The sequence below is a fragment of the Hylobates moloch genome, unplaced genomic scaffold, assembly GCF_009828535.3.
Source record: "Hylobates moloch isolate HMO894 unplaced genomic scaffold, HMol_V3 SCAFFOLD_18, whole genome shotgun sequence".
In the NCBI taxonomy this organism is placed as follows: Eukaryota; Metazoa; Chordata; class Mammalia; order Primates; family Hylobatidae; genus Hylobates; species Hylobates moloch.
This window is the reverse complement of record NW_026652293.1, coordinates 44,784,814-44,799,426: the sequence shown is the minus strand read 5'-3', so window position 1 is coordinate 44,799,426 and position 14,613 is coordinate 44,784,814. Positions and strand designations below refer to the sequence as shown.

Here is a 14,613-nt window from a genome sequence, read left to right as displayed (position 1 = left end):
AAACCCAATAAACAAAAGATTCTCCAGTAAGTTGGTAACAACTTTGGAAATATTTTTAAAATCTCAGCTTGCTGGAAGTTCCTCTCTCTGATCATATGTGCACTTGCTTCCAAGGAAGACACTGTGCTTCTAATCAAAACATCCATTAAGGCTAAGATGACAGCAAGACAAATGTAACGATGAGAAATAATGGATTAGGCCATTCTTCTCTAAAAACCTACAGAGGCCAAATTGACCCAAACAGCTACTTTGGGAGAGTGTCTAATGAAATCTGCTGTGTGGCTGAGATGCATTCTGCCACTTCCTGTCAGTGGTTGCTAACTTTACAACAATGTGGGTCATTTGTGGGGAAGAGGCTACTGGTAGAAGTTCCATGTACTGCATTTAATGAAGGAGCTGCATCCGCAGTCACTAACCAGAGAAGCTCAAAATCTTTCAATGTGACTTAAAGGTTACACCAAACCACAAGGACAGTAGCTCGAGCCTAAGGTACAAAAAGGGTCACAAACAGAGTGACCCATTACTACTGCCTGATGTGAATGACAAAAGGCCTAAAGTCCCTTCTTTCTTTTCTTTTTTCTTTTTTTTAAATGATACGGAGTATCCCTCTGTTGCCCAGACTTGAGTGCAGTGACACAGTCTCGGCTCACTGCAACCTCTGCCTCCCAGGCTCAAGCGATTCTCCTGCCTCAGCCTCCCGAGTAGCTGGGATTACAGGCACCCACAACCGCACCTGGCTAGTTTTTGTATTTTTATTAGAGACAGGGTTTCACCATGTTGGCCAGGTTAGTCTCGAACTCCTGACCTCAGGTGATCCACCCGCCTCAGCCTCCCAAAGTGCTGGGATTACAGGCATGAGCCACTGCGCCTGGCCTAAAGCCCCTCCTTTCTTTAGAAAGCCTTCTATAGGATCCAGGACCCAGTGGTCTTCCTTACCTCAAAATTCAGAGCTGATGGTCCATTCTAGGGTGTCCAGCCTTTTCACCAACAAAAATCCCTCATAGTTAATTCTTGCCCCTCTATGACACATCTAGAAGATATCTGTACTTACCAAGTAAACTATATTTCACATCATTTATTTATTTTTGCTAATCAAAGCACAAAAAGTGTCAGTCTCATCTCATAATTAGCAGAAATAAACAAGACCAGAGTGAGCCGACAGCAGTCATTCACATCACAAACACGGCATGCTGATACTTTGACTAGTCTAGGCAGAGGCTGATGCTGTGAGTTAGGCTTGATGAATTAATCACTGGTGAAAGTTCAGTATGCCTAGATATTTCTGAAGTACTGAAAATAGCAGAGGATGCCCCGTGATTGACCTAACAGACCTTCACAGGTCCAGAGAACCACTAGTCCAACTCATTTTGGACGATGCTTCAGGGGTTGCCAATGCGAAAGCCAGCATGGAGTAGTGGAGAAAAGCGTGGGATTCAGCAACACATGGAGAATGTAGGCAGTAGGGCCTAGTAGTTAAGGATGACCTCACCAGGCAGACGTCTGACCCCACCTCTCAAACTCACTCACTGCACCATCTTTGGTAAAGTTATTTTTAACCTCTCTTACCTCAGTTCTGTAAAATGGAGACAATAGTAACAAGTACTTTATAGGCTCATTGGGAGGGTTAAATAAGAGAATGTACACACGCTACTTAACCTGGTGAGGGGTACCTAGCTAGCACTCAATAAATGTCAGCAATGGTCATTATTTAGTCAAGCCTGAGTCCAAATTCCAGTCCCGATAGATATCAGCTGTAAGAACTTGGGCAAATCATTTACCCTCTCTGAGCTGCAAAACCAGGTTTTAAACATTTCCCTTATTCTGTTATTAAAAAGGTTAAGTGAGATATCATGTGAAGCACCTAACAATAAATGGGGATCCCTTTTCCTCACCCTTTTGTAATATTTGAGGTTTAATTTTCACATACTTACAACTTGATTTTTTAGTGCATTTATAGCTCAACTCATTATTCAGGATTTGTATTTGTGTCTTATATTCTTTAATATTTCTTGGCATCCAGCACGAGTCTAAAAGATATATGGTAATTTTAGTTCCTAAGATGACAACTATAGATACACAGCCATATATCCAGAGTGGGGTGAAAAATCAGCCTAATCAGGAACTGAATAGATGGGTTTCTATTTCATGCCTTTAAAATATTGTAAAGCAGATCCTAGGGATATATAGGTTTTACTATTTGCATGTTTAACTGTTTTCAAAGTATTCTGAAGATCCATTCGTTGTTCTGCTGAGACAAGAGTCTGTACGTCACAGTCACAGCCTGCTTTGTAGAAGTGCCACTCAGTGGGGTGAGCGGGTCTAGCTGACCACCCAGCATCGATTTCCCAGTCAGCTTATTGTTCTCTGCTCACTCATCTTAAACCCAGTGGCACCACTAAACTGATTCAAAACGTGTTTCTTTGTGAAAAATCCCTCTAAAAACAGTGACGCTTTAGTGGTTTTATGAATATGTTAATTCCAAATCTTCAGGAAAATTCTGGCATTGTTTCCCTTACATATTTGTATTAATCTTAAGGTATTTCTTTTTCTTTTTTTGAGACGAAGTCTTGTTTGTCACCCAGGCTGGAGTGCAGTGGCACGATCTCAGCTCACTGCAAGCTCTGCCTCCCAGGTTCACGCCATTCTCCTGCCTCAGCCTCCAAAGTAGCTGGGACTACAGGCACCCGCCACCACGCCCGGCTAATTTTTTGTATTTTTAGTAGAGACGGGGTTTCACTGTGTTAGCCAGGATGGTCTCAATCTCCTGACCTCGTGATCTACCCGCCTCGGCCTCCCAAAACGCTGGGATTACAGATGTGAGCCACAGCACCCGGCCCAATCTTAAGGTATTTCTAAAATGATGCAGCCGCAACGGAAAACAGTTTGGCAGTTCCTCAAAAAGGTAAACATGGAGTTACTATATGATCCAGGAATTCCACTCCTAAGTATATAGTCCCAAGAGAACTGAAAGCATTTATATATGGATATTTATACAGCACTATTCATAATGGCCAAAAAGTGGAAATCACCCAAATGTTCATCAAGTGGTGAAGGTAAAAATGAAATGTGGTATATCTACATAATGGAATATTATTTGACAATAAAAAGAAATGAAGGATACATGCTGCAATATGAATGAACCTTAAAAACAGTATGCCAAGCGGAAGAAGCCAGTCACGAAAGACCACATATTATATGATTATACTTATATGAAATATTCAGAACAGGCAAATCTATGGAGAAAGAAATTGGATTCGTGGTTGCCGTAAGATGTGGGAAAGTGGAGGAAAAATGGGGAGTGATTGGTAGTGGATATCGTTTCTTTTTGCAGTGATGAAATGTTCTAAAATTGGTTGTGGTGATAGTTACCTAACCGTGAAGATACTAAAAACCAAAAAAAAAAAAAAAAAGATACTAAAAACCAATGAATCGTGTGCTTTAAAGAAATGAATTGCATAGTATGTGAATATCTCAATGAAGCTCTTTGAAAAAAATACCATTGCAACCCAGGAAAAACCCTTTCTCTAAGAGGATTTTTAGTCCACTTATTTTAAGGGGCATTTGAGAAACCTAAAAAGTCCAGAACAACAACAAAAGAATATAAGTCATAGCCTCGTCTTCATAATAAGGCTATACACATAAAGAAGCATTTACTAATAGACTTCATAAATCTCCGGCTAATTTTTTTGTATTTTCAGTAGAGACGGGGTTTCACCATCTTGGCCTGGCTGGTCTTGAACTCCTGACCTTGTGATCCACCCGACTCGGCCTCCCAAAGTGCTGGGATTACAAGCGTGAGCCACCGCGCCCGGCACTGTCATGTCTTTCTTATCCAGCCCTCTCTGCTCCCACCACAGTACCCTCGGTTCAGCTTGCACTTGCCACCCCACTGGTCTTTTGCTCCTCTGCCTCCCATTTACCCACCCTCAAATCCAGTCATCTCTCCCAAACCCAAATAGATTAGCTTAATTCCCTCCTCCAATATTTCATGAATATGTTCATTCCAAAGGTCTTTTATAAAACTATTGTATTTTTCTTACATATTGTAACTAGCCTTTAGTTTTTGTTTTTTTTTTTGTTTTGTTTTTGTTTTGAGATGTAGTCTCACACTGTCACCCGGGCTGGAGTGCAATGGCTCTCTCAGCTCACTGCAACCTCTGCCTCCCAGGTTCAAGTGATTCTCCTGCCTCAGCCGCCTGATTAGCTGGGATTACAGGCGCCTGCCACCACACCTGGTTAATTTTTGTATTTTTGTTAGAGACGGGGTTTCACTATGTTGGCCAGGCTGGTCTCAAACTCCTGACCTCGTGATCTGCCCGCCTCGTCCTCCCAAAGTGCTGGGATTACAGGTGTCAGCCACTGCCCCCAGCCGCCTTTAGATATTTCTAAAATGGTGCGGCCACTATGAAAAAGTTTGGCATTTCCTCAAAAAGGTAAATGTGGAGTTACCATAGGACCTAGCACTTTCACTCCTAGGTAGTAGGTTTCTCTATGAAATCTTCCAAGATAAAAATAAAAAGAAAACTCCATTTGCTCTCCTGGTTCACAAAAATAAAGCTCAAATTCCTTAGCTGCCCGCCATACCCAGTGCCCTTTCATAATCTAGCTCTAACCTATCTCTCCAGCCTCATCTCCAATGTCCTCCTTTCTTCCCCCTCACAGTGCAAACACACAATACTGACATTCCAGCCTCCAGCTACTCTCTCTTCCCAAATAGGTCCCTGCTTCCAAGTCTCAGCACCTGTGTTTCACTCTGCTGCAATACCTTCTCCCCCTTGCTGGCTTGTGAGCTATTATTTATCTTGCAAGACCCAGCTCCACACCCTCAGGCAAGCTTCATCACTCTTCACTGTGCTGCTAGAGTAGGCCCTCCCTTAAGGCTCCAAAGTCATCACTTACATAGTGTTTGTCATTAGGCAAAAGCCTGTTTCCCTTTCACCAGCCTGGGAATTCCTTAAGGCCATGGAAATCCTGGGGCCTGGCATATAGTAGGTGCTCAAGAATCATCTGCAGAAGACAAGGCTTATTATACCTGAAAGACAGGTACAAACACAGGCTTAATAGGCTCTCTAGAAATTATACTGATTGATACCACAAACTAATTGGGGGCCAGATATAAAGAAACCATCAATGAGAATGGCTTCCTTCGTGTCAGTGTAATCATGTGTATTATGTGTTTTAGGGATACATAAACAGGAACCAAAGCACACTACTTATTATGACAAGGCGCTTACAATGATTTGCATTTCTCTGCAAAACTCTTTAGGCATATAATTTTGTTAATTTGTGACAAACCTCAAAAACACACTTACCACCAATACCCTGATTGCAATATATACTTTCAAAGCACACAGAAATCAAGTTCCTTTCAAAGGTTTCCAAAAGAGTCTGATGTGCATTGTTTTGTTTGGTTTGTTTTAAATTTGGGAATTTAAATGCAGATCATAATTTATACTTTAACCCAGACTTAAGGGAAGAATAGTTTCACAAGGATTTTCAAGAACCTGACCTAGCCTTCTTTTGAATGTTGGCACTGACAATTAATGCATGACCTTGAGAAGTCTGTTTAATCTGAGACTGTTTCAGCCTCAGTCACATGAGAATAAGGAGAGTTTGTTGAGAGGCTTCTAAAAAGCAAAAATAAATAAATAAATAAATAAATAACATAAAAAGCAAAAACTTCGAAAACATGGATTCTCTTTTTTCTCCTCTGAGATACATCATTTGAAAAAGGTGGCACCTGTTCCAGCTCAAATCATTCAGCAGTGATTTTGGTAATAAGCACTTTCCTGAAAAAATACCAGTTTGAAGAAAAGTAATATATCAAAACACTGCCTAGTCCTTCACGTTTGCCCTATCTTTGGCTTCACTCAGCTAACATCCACCGACATGGATTAAAAGTTAAACCTGTTTGTCTTGTTCCTTTTTCTACTGACGCAGGTAAGAGAGAGAGCTCTCCGGGGAACTCTACCTCGTGAATAATATCAAATTTCAAACCAACAAGTACACATCCGAAAAGCAGAATGGTAGAAAGGCAAGACCTTGGTTCTAGGTCCTGCTCTTTCACTATCACTGGACAATTACTAACCAACCAAGACCTCTAGTTCCCGTTTGTGAACCAAGGGCACTGACTGGGACGTGGTGACGATAATGACTGCAGCAACTACCTCGAGTGTCTCTATGCACCAGGCACTGTACTAGGCATGTCCCCACCACGTCACAGTGCACACAGAATCTCATTTTGTAAATGAGGATTTATGAAGCATCACAGAGATCAAGTAAACTTGCTTAAGCTTCTATGGCTAATAATAGTGAGCAAACTGCAATCTGACTCCAAAACCCGTGCTATTCCCCTCATACCTCTCTCCCTTCCCCAGCTCAAAAAGGCCTATTTTTCTAACTAACATTAAAAAATGACCTTGGTATCGTTGATAATGAAATATCCAAGGTACTTCCAAATTCTAAAGATTCCATGAATCTAGGCAATGAGGAATTGCTCCAATGGTATTCTCTTTATTATGTCTACAGAGAAGTTTATTCATCAAGCTTTAAGCTGTTTTGCAATTATTTACATATTACTGTCTACTCCACTGCCCAATAATATCCTTGAGTTAAGACCGAAATAAAATGGAAAGAAATGAAAAAGACTGCTTTGATTGCATTAATTGCAATCAATTAATTGCAAATTGAAAAGTGGGGCAGCAAGGTAACCTGACAAGAGCTCTGGAAAAGTTGGTGACTGCTTTCTAGCTGGGTACCCTTGTGCAAGTTACTTAACATCTCTGAGCTACAGTTCCCTCATCTATAAAAGGGATCGTCTCTATATTACAGGCACACGCCACCATGCCTGGCTAATTTTTGTATTTTTAGTAGAGACGGGGTTTCACCATGTTGACCAGGCTAGTCTCGAAATCCTGACCTCAGGTGATCCACCCGCCTCAGCCTCCCAATGTGCTAGGATTACAGGCGTGAGCCACCATGCCTGGCCTTGCTGTTCTTTTAGTTCAGTTTTCCTCTGGGCTGTTGAATGACATGAATGACACAAGTGAGAGTTGACCCTAAAACAGACCATGTGTCTGAATTCTCTCCCAGCCTTCCTAAGGCATATCTGTCTTTCTCTCAAGATAATATGGCCTTCTCCCTTTCAAAGGGGAAGAATGCAACCACCAAAGCCTATTGAGGTTCCTGCACTTTGACTTTCCCAGAAAGGGTCAGGAAACCTGCCACTGCTTTTCTTTAGCTAATGGAAAACATTTGTGTCCACCCTGCTTGGTGTTTTCTTGGGATTCTTCTCAGAATCTTTTTCCTTAATATAGTTCAGGCAACTTTGCTGCCAAGAAATAAAAGAGGATTATAGAACCATTGAGGAGTAAGAAAACTGGGAAGAAAATGAAAATTCGACTCTATGAAGAACAATAGCAACTTAATTCCTACCTGATAATGATAACATGATTTTGAACTTTTCAAAATGCTTTCAGATTCATTATCTCACCTGGGTTTCATAACAAACAAGTATTACCAGGTTTGCTTATTTTACAGATGAGGAAACTGAAGCCCGGAGGAGGTTAAATAATTTTTGCCCAAATTATATGCTGGCAAAAGGTGGCTGTTAGCTTTATGTCAGGATTCAAACACAGATCTGGGGAAATCCAAAGCTTGTATTGTTTCTACACTACTTTGCCAAGCTTATTTTATCTTCTAAAGGCTCTATTTAGGAATCTAATTTATTCCTGCTTCACCTTGCACTCATGCACAAACTTCAATATCTCAAAAGAAAATATTTAAAATTAACACCTCATTTATCCAAAGGGGTCACATGGCCGGCAACTTCAATTACATAGAGTTCGGTTTACAAGCAGAAAATACATAAAGATTTTAGCCTCGGCATTAGAAACAACACCAAGTCTTTGCACTGAAAGACACAGGACACCTTCAGGTCTGCACCCAGGGGTAATTTTCCATTCAGAAGAATTCTTGCAAACTTGATTATCTTTACTGAAAAAGACAGGTGCACTGGTCACAAACAAACAAACAAAAAAGTACAGACAACCTAACAATGCAGAAAATGCCAGAACATTCAGTGCAGGGACAAAAAGCCCACTACATAATTAAATTGCCCTTAAGATATCAGCTGTTAAACAACATAGTGATTCTAAAATTGGCCTGATAAGAATCACCGGCAGCGTCTATAAAATACAGAATCCCAGGTCCTGGCTCAAAGCCAGCTGAATCTGAATATCCTGGAGAAGAGTCCGAGAATCTGTATTTCATACCAGATAGGCCCCATGTTAGGTGAGTTTATGAAATACTGGTGTAACAGGCAACCCCAAAACAAAGTATTACTCCTCAAATAATGTGTACTGGATTGAACTGACACACAGGACAGGGTTTCTCCATAAATATCACTGCCTACACAGGGAAGAAGCCCTTGACTATGCTCTCGTTAGCATCATGCTGTGACCAACTGGGCTTCCTAGCTCAAACAACTGCACAGGAAAGGATAAAGGAAGAATCTAAAATTGACAGGTAATCAAAAGGGTTAAAAGCAGAAAAGGGGCCTGGCACGGTGGCTCACACCTGTAATCCCAGCACTTTGGGAGGCTGAAGCGGGCAGGTCACAAAGTTAGGAGATTGAGACCATCTTGGCTAACATGGTGAAACCCTGTCTCTACTAAAAATACAAAAAATTAGCTAAGCATGGTGGCACGTGCCTGTAGTCCCAGCTACTCAGGAGGCTGAGGCAGGAGAATCGCTTAAACCCGGGAGGCAGAGGTTGCAGTGAGCCAAGATCACGCCATTGCACTCCAGCCTGGGTGACAGAGCAAGACTGTCTCAAAAAAAAAAAAACAAAAAACAAAAAAACAAAAAACAAAAAAAACCCTAACCATTTTGGACAGTGAAGAAAAAGTTTTTAACCATACTAGAAAAGTCAACAGGGCTTACCTACTAAATGATCCTAGGCTGGAGTGCAGTGACACAATCATGGCTCACTGCAGCCTCCAACTCCTAGTCTCAAGGTATCCTCCTACCTCAGCCTCCTAAGAAGCTGGGCTACAGCTACAGGCTTGCACCACCACGCCTGGTTAATTTTTGATTTTTTTGTAGAGACAAGGTCTCACTATATTGCCCAAGCTGATCTCAAACTCCTTAGCTCAAGTAATCCTCCTGCCTCTGCCTCCCAAAGTGCTGGGATTACAGGAGTAAGCCACAGCACCCAGCGAGGCTTTTTTCTTTATTTTAATCTACGAAGGATGGTTGGCTAGGCAGTTTACCAGCTGATTAAGGACAATATGTAAATTTCAGGAAGCAGGTGAAAGGACACATCCAGCCTAGAAAAATCTAGTCAGTTTCTCAACTTATTGCCTTAACCTTAGTAAAAGCAGTGCTTACCTCCCCTCCAGAATTAACACCAACTTAAGCTAATTTTCAACATTAATTCTTTGGTCATACATATGTAACAATTCAATTAATGACAAATGGTCCAAGAGGGGTAGTGGGTAGGTTTCTACATCACAATATCTACCAGCCTAGACTTATAAAATCGTTAGAGCTAGAAGGACACTGAAAGATGGTCTAGTTCCTTCCCTTTTTCTCAATGGTAAAGAAACTGAGACTCAGAAAATTTAAATGAATTTTTCCAAAGCTGTACAGTGCAGTGGCTGTACAAGACTATAATGCCTGTATCTAGTTCGTGATGATTCACAGAGCTAATATATAATGAAGAGCTCAGCAGAGTAGATGCATAAGGTAGACATTCAACATATGTCAAGTCTCTAATGTCAAGCCTCTACTAGAAATCGGTCACTGCATGTTTAATGGCAATAGACATAATCCCACACAGTCATTTTGCAGATAGAAAAAAACCGAGACACACAGAAAACCAACTCATCCACACAATGCAACTCGACAGTGGCACTGGCCAACCTGGAACCTGAAGCTTCTGACTCTAAGTGTCTTTTTTTCACTATACCATGCTGCCCCTCTCTCATTATTAAAAGTAAATAATAATAAATGATGACTCTATGTATCCCATATATAGAACTAGTTCTAGAATTTTAGCTCAACCATTTAGTTGGAAATCAAAAAACATCCCAAAACGTGGTGGAGCAACTAAATAGCACGGTTGCTGACCACCCAAATTCTGTATCACTGACCGGAAGACTGGGACCAACTTTATTTTTCTGCTTTGGTGCAAATGGGTAACTGGGAAATCGGGAGAGGCAGAACTTTCTGCAAACTGAGCTTCAGAATTTTCTGATGAGAACCTGAATTTCAAGATTCTTCAGGTGGGGAAAGGACTCCACTCATGCTAAACTGAGAATTGGGGATCAATTCAAATCGACTTCAGTGTTAGTCTATCCTTCCCTTTTCTGAGACATGGTTTCTGGTTTATAAAATGGGAGATAGTTTATTCATAGGGGTTGCATTAAAGCGTGCATATGTGAATTTATATAAAAAAGAGACTAACAGAGCTTAGAAAGACAATAATTGTTCCTCCCTTCTTACCTGGGAATTGTCTGTCGCTCTCCTGTAACCCCATACACCACAATGTACAAAAACCAGGAGGTGATAAATATTACTTAATTAAAAGGAAAACAAAATCAATTTCAGAAAAACTATCACGCAAAGATTCATAACTGTATTTAAAAGCAATTAATCGGTAAAGATAGCTGTCCAATGAAAGGTAAACTCCCACTGGTGTTATTTGACACCAGATTGTCTTGGCTTTAAACAAGAGTGGACTTCTGCTTTTTCACCAAGAATTTAACGTTCTAAAAAGGTATGTGAAACAAGTTAAACTACTTGCATATTTCCACTTACATAACACTGACATAGCACATCAGCTTTTATTTTTTCCAGATACTAGATGAAGCTTGGTATATATTCCTGTGAGAGAATAAACAGAAAACTGTCTCTCTTCTTAATATATTAGTGCCCTGTAATCCAGACCATATGATCAATAAACTATATAAAAATTAAATAATACTGACGGTCTTAGGCAAAAAGTGGAAACAATTTTTTTAAGACTGTGGTGTGCGGAATATTAAAATCACATATTGTGCTATTAATTTTTCTTTTGGAAGCCAGATAGAGTTCTCCTGCATAAATATCTCACCTAAATATTTCTCTTACAAAGAATTTTTCCTATTAAAGGTGTTTGAGAGACATTTAATTAGTGATATTGTAATTGGCCTGTGCTCAGGGGAAACATTGATCAATAAGTCACTTTGAAAATGTTGCCATGGTTTTAATGGCAAAGCACCCTTTAAAACAAGTAGCTATGTGCCTCTGCAATAAAATACATGGTCCTGACACCTTATTGCTTTTTGGAGATAAAATCATTTTATTCAAAATAAGACTAACAGTGAATAAATATAATAAACAGTTTGGAATATTAGCTTTGGGGTGACAGGGGATAGGTGGGGCAAATGACGGAACTGAAACGTGCATGTGCACACACCTTTTTTACACCTTCAATGTACAACAGAGTAGCTTGGGTTTTTACATCCCTGGCTAAACTATAGCTGATGGTTGTGTCTTTTTGCAAATTCCTTTACATCTCTTTCCTTTTCACTTTCATAAGACACCATCTCTTGGGACTGCCTTCTAAAATCACAAGGGTGGAAAGGAAATTGTACAAAGGCTGTCAAGCATGTTCTAGCTCTGCTTTCTTAATCACAAAGTAGGAGGTAGGAGGGTATCCTGCACAGGTACTCTAAGAAGAGCTTACCCTGCCACCAACAAAACACACTGAGTACACACAGGGAGTTCCAGGCAAGTTTACAGCAAACAGCTTCCATGTGTTTAGTGCTTCCTTGTACTCCCCTTGGACCAGGGAGGGTCTTTTAAAAATTCAACAGCTTGATTACAAGACTTTAAGTAGTAATCTGTCCCACTGTGCATGATAATAAGCCAGCTGCCTTCAGGAAGGTAGGCCCCCCAGTGACAATTCCTTTACATAGCATCTTAATGTTGAATTAATATTGAGAGATGTGGAAATGGGATGTGCCACCTGAACTACAGTGACTTTTCTTCCCTTCCACCCTTCCACCCTTCCACAGAGGAAAATTATACCTTCAGCTGTCTGTCCTTACCTGAAAGGGGCCGTTCTTGTTTTTAAACTCTAAGAATCCTATCTTTCTTTACTATGGACCATCAGGAGGACACTGCACAGTAAGGACAGTGCTACAGAAAGAGTCATGAACACCAGGGAGGTGTAACTCCTGCCTAAGAAGTCTCTGGTCTGCAAAATCTGCATGGACAAATCCATTTCAAAGGGGACTTAAGTCTCCGTGAAGGAGTTCTATTTTAAGGGAACTGAATTGGGAACACAGATGTTTCTTCAGTTAACAGAGTTGGCAGAACAGCTTCTGGACCAAATCCGAGTTCTTAATGCAGGAAGGGGCCTTGGAGAGCATCTACTTCAACCCACTCATTCAACTGCTGAGGAAACTGAGGCCCATGAGGCAGTTAGGTGGCACACCCAGCAAGTGGCAAGAGTGGCAGTGTTCCGATGACAAGTACTGTGCGTTTTCCATTACACCATGATTCGCTTTAAAAAAAAAAAAAAAAATCCTAGGCTGACTTCAACCTTGGAAGTCCTGTTCATTCGTGTGAAGCGCTTTCTCCCTCCCCTACCGAGTTCATAAATCCTCCTCACCCTCCCACTCCAATTCCTTTAACTCCCACCGCTCTTCCAGCTGTGGCTTCCAACGACTTTGGAAAACAGAAGTGGACCATCGCCTCAACTTTCTGGGAGTGCAATTAAATTTGTGGTCCCAAAACAAGATCGCAGCTTGCTTTCCCAGTGCCTCAATGTGCCCATCAGGGAAATGGGGCTCATCATCCCTGCTGCACGGAGTCAGAGAGTGGGCGAGCTAAAACTGATGCCCGTGAAGCCGCCTACCACCTGGCACACAGTAGGCACTCAAGTGCTTGCTGAAGCCGTGCCCAGCATCAAGCCCGGGGAAAGCACCTACAGGAGAGAAGTGAAAAGGCCGGCTAGCCAGTCTGGCGAGCCTGGGCAGCAAAGGCGGAAGGGTTGGATGTTTACGTACAGCCACCGGGAAGGCAGCTCCGCTCCAGGCAGGAGCCCGACTCTCGGGGCGATCCATTTCACTCGGATGGAGGGCGACCAGCTAGCTATACGCTGGCTCTAGAGCACGGCTCAACCAGCTTCCCCTACGCTAAAAGGACGAACCCACACCTTCCGCGGGAATCCGCCCGGGCTTCCAACGTGGAGACGACTTTTACTGAGCTGGTTTAACAGTTGCCCACGAACGCTTAAGCACGCCCAGACCCACTCAAGTACAGGCCAAGAAGTCGGTGGGATCGGGGAGGGCGGGGGCTTCGGGCCCAGGCGGCGCGAAGGCTCCCTAGGAAGGCTGCGGGGGCCCCCCGGAGCTGTCAGCGCGGCGCGGAGCTGCGCGGCCCCGGGCTGGGCTGGGACGCGCGCCGAGGGCCGAGGGGCCGAGGGACAGCGGGGCTGGGCTCACCCATGAAGAGGCAGAAGAGGTCGAGGCAGATGAGCAGCACCCGCTTGCTGCCGCTCCTCCTCGGGTTGTTGTTGAGCGCCGGGCTGCCGCCGTTCTTGCTCTCCGGGACGATCGCTTTGTCGTACTTGTAGTTTTGCATGGCGCTGGCTGCGGCGCGAGCCTCCCGCCTCGCGAAGACGTCCCGCAACAGCAGCCCACACACCCAGGCGCCCGGGTCGCCTCCTGGCCGAGGCTGCTGCGGAGAGTGGCGGCGGGTCGGCCCCGGCTCCTGGCGCGGCGGCGAGAGTGCAGCCGGGGCTGCCTGCCTCCAACTGCAGAAGGTGGTGTTTTCTGCTCCTCCTGCGCGCCTCTGCTTTGCTCTCTCAACCCTAAATCGTTCGAAAGTCCAAAGGGAGGAGAGCCAGATCCCGAGCAGAAACTTTTGCAGAGCTGCGCAGCTTGGGGCGCGCTGTTCTGGCGTGCGTCTGAGTGCGCGAGCGAGCGAGTGGGCAGCGCGGGCGCTTGGCCACTTTCCTCCGCAGCTGGTTCCTTAATGAATGGGAGCTGCGCTGAGCCCAGCAACTCCGGAGCGCCAGCCCCAACTCCAACTTTGCCTCCTCCTCCTCCTCCTCCTCCTCCTCCCGCTCCTCCTGCTCCTCCTGCTGTTGGTGCTGCTGCCGCGGCGGCTGCTGCTGTGATCGCCTGGGTTTGTTTTCTGCACTGTTATTTCACGAGGTCCTTTAAAAAGAGAAGACGTGGGGGGAGAGAGAGAGAGGGACCTCCTTACTTGGCTCGGATGGGATTCCGAAAGCACAGCCCCTTCCTTAAGCTGCCTAAGACGTAGGATAATTAAGGCCACATTTTTCCCCACCCCCTTCAAAAAAAAAAAAAAAGCCCTAAAAGGAAAAGTTACTCTCAAACCAGAGAAACCGGGAGCCCCTAGCGTTCAGAAACACCGAATTGTCACCAAAGAAAAAAAATATATAAATAAAAAGAAACATTTTCTTGCTGGCCTTGGGTCAAGTAAAAGTTAGGGCTGTACAGCTAAAATGCATTTTTCTTCACCTACAAACGTGAGGCTTTCAGGTCTTTATTGTGACTTGAATTGTATTACCCTGAAAATAAAATTTTTAAGGAA

The 14,613-nt window shown here is 43.2% G+C and overlaps 1 protein-coding gene across 1 annotated transcript in view; it reads right to left on the bottom strand.

The window, feature by feature from the left end:
* Positions 1 to 14,197, bottom strand: part of PLPP3 (phospholipid phosphatase 3) — an 84,698-nt gene extending 70,501 nt beyond the window's left edge. Inside the window, exon 1 of the mRNA XM_032137737.2 lies at positions 13,497 to 14,197. Within this exon, the coding sequence (XP_031993628.1) occupies positions 13,497 to 13,635 (139 nt within the window). The 5' untranslated portion in view covers positions 13,636 to 14,197. The remainder of the gene's footprint in view (positions 1 to 13,496) is intronic.
* Positions 14,198 to 14,613: the final 416 nt, after the last annotated feature.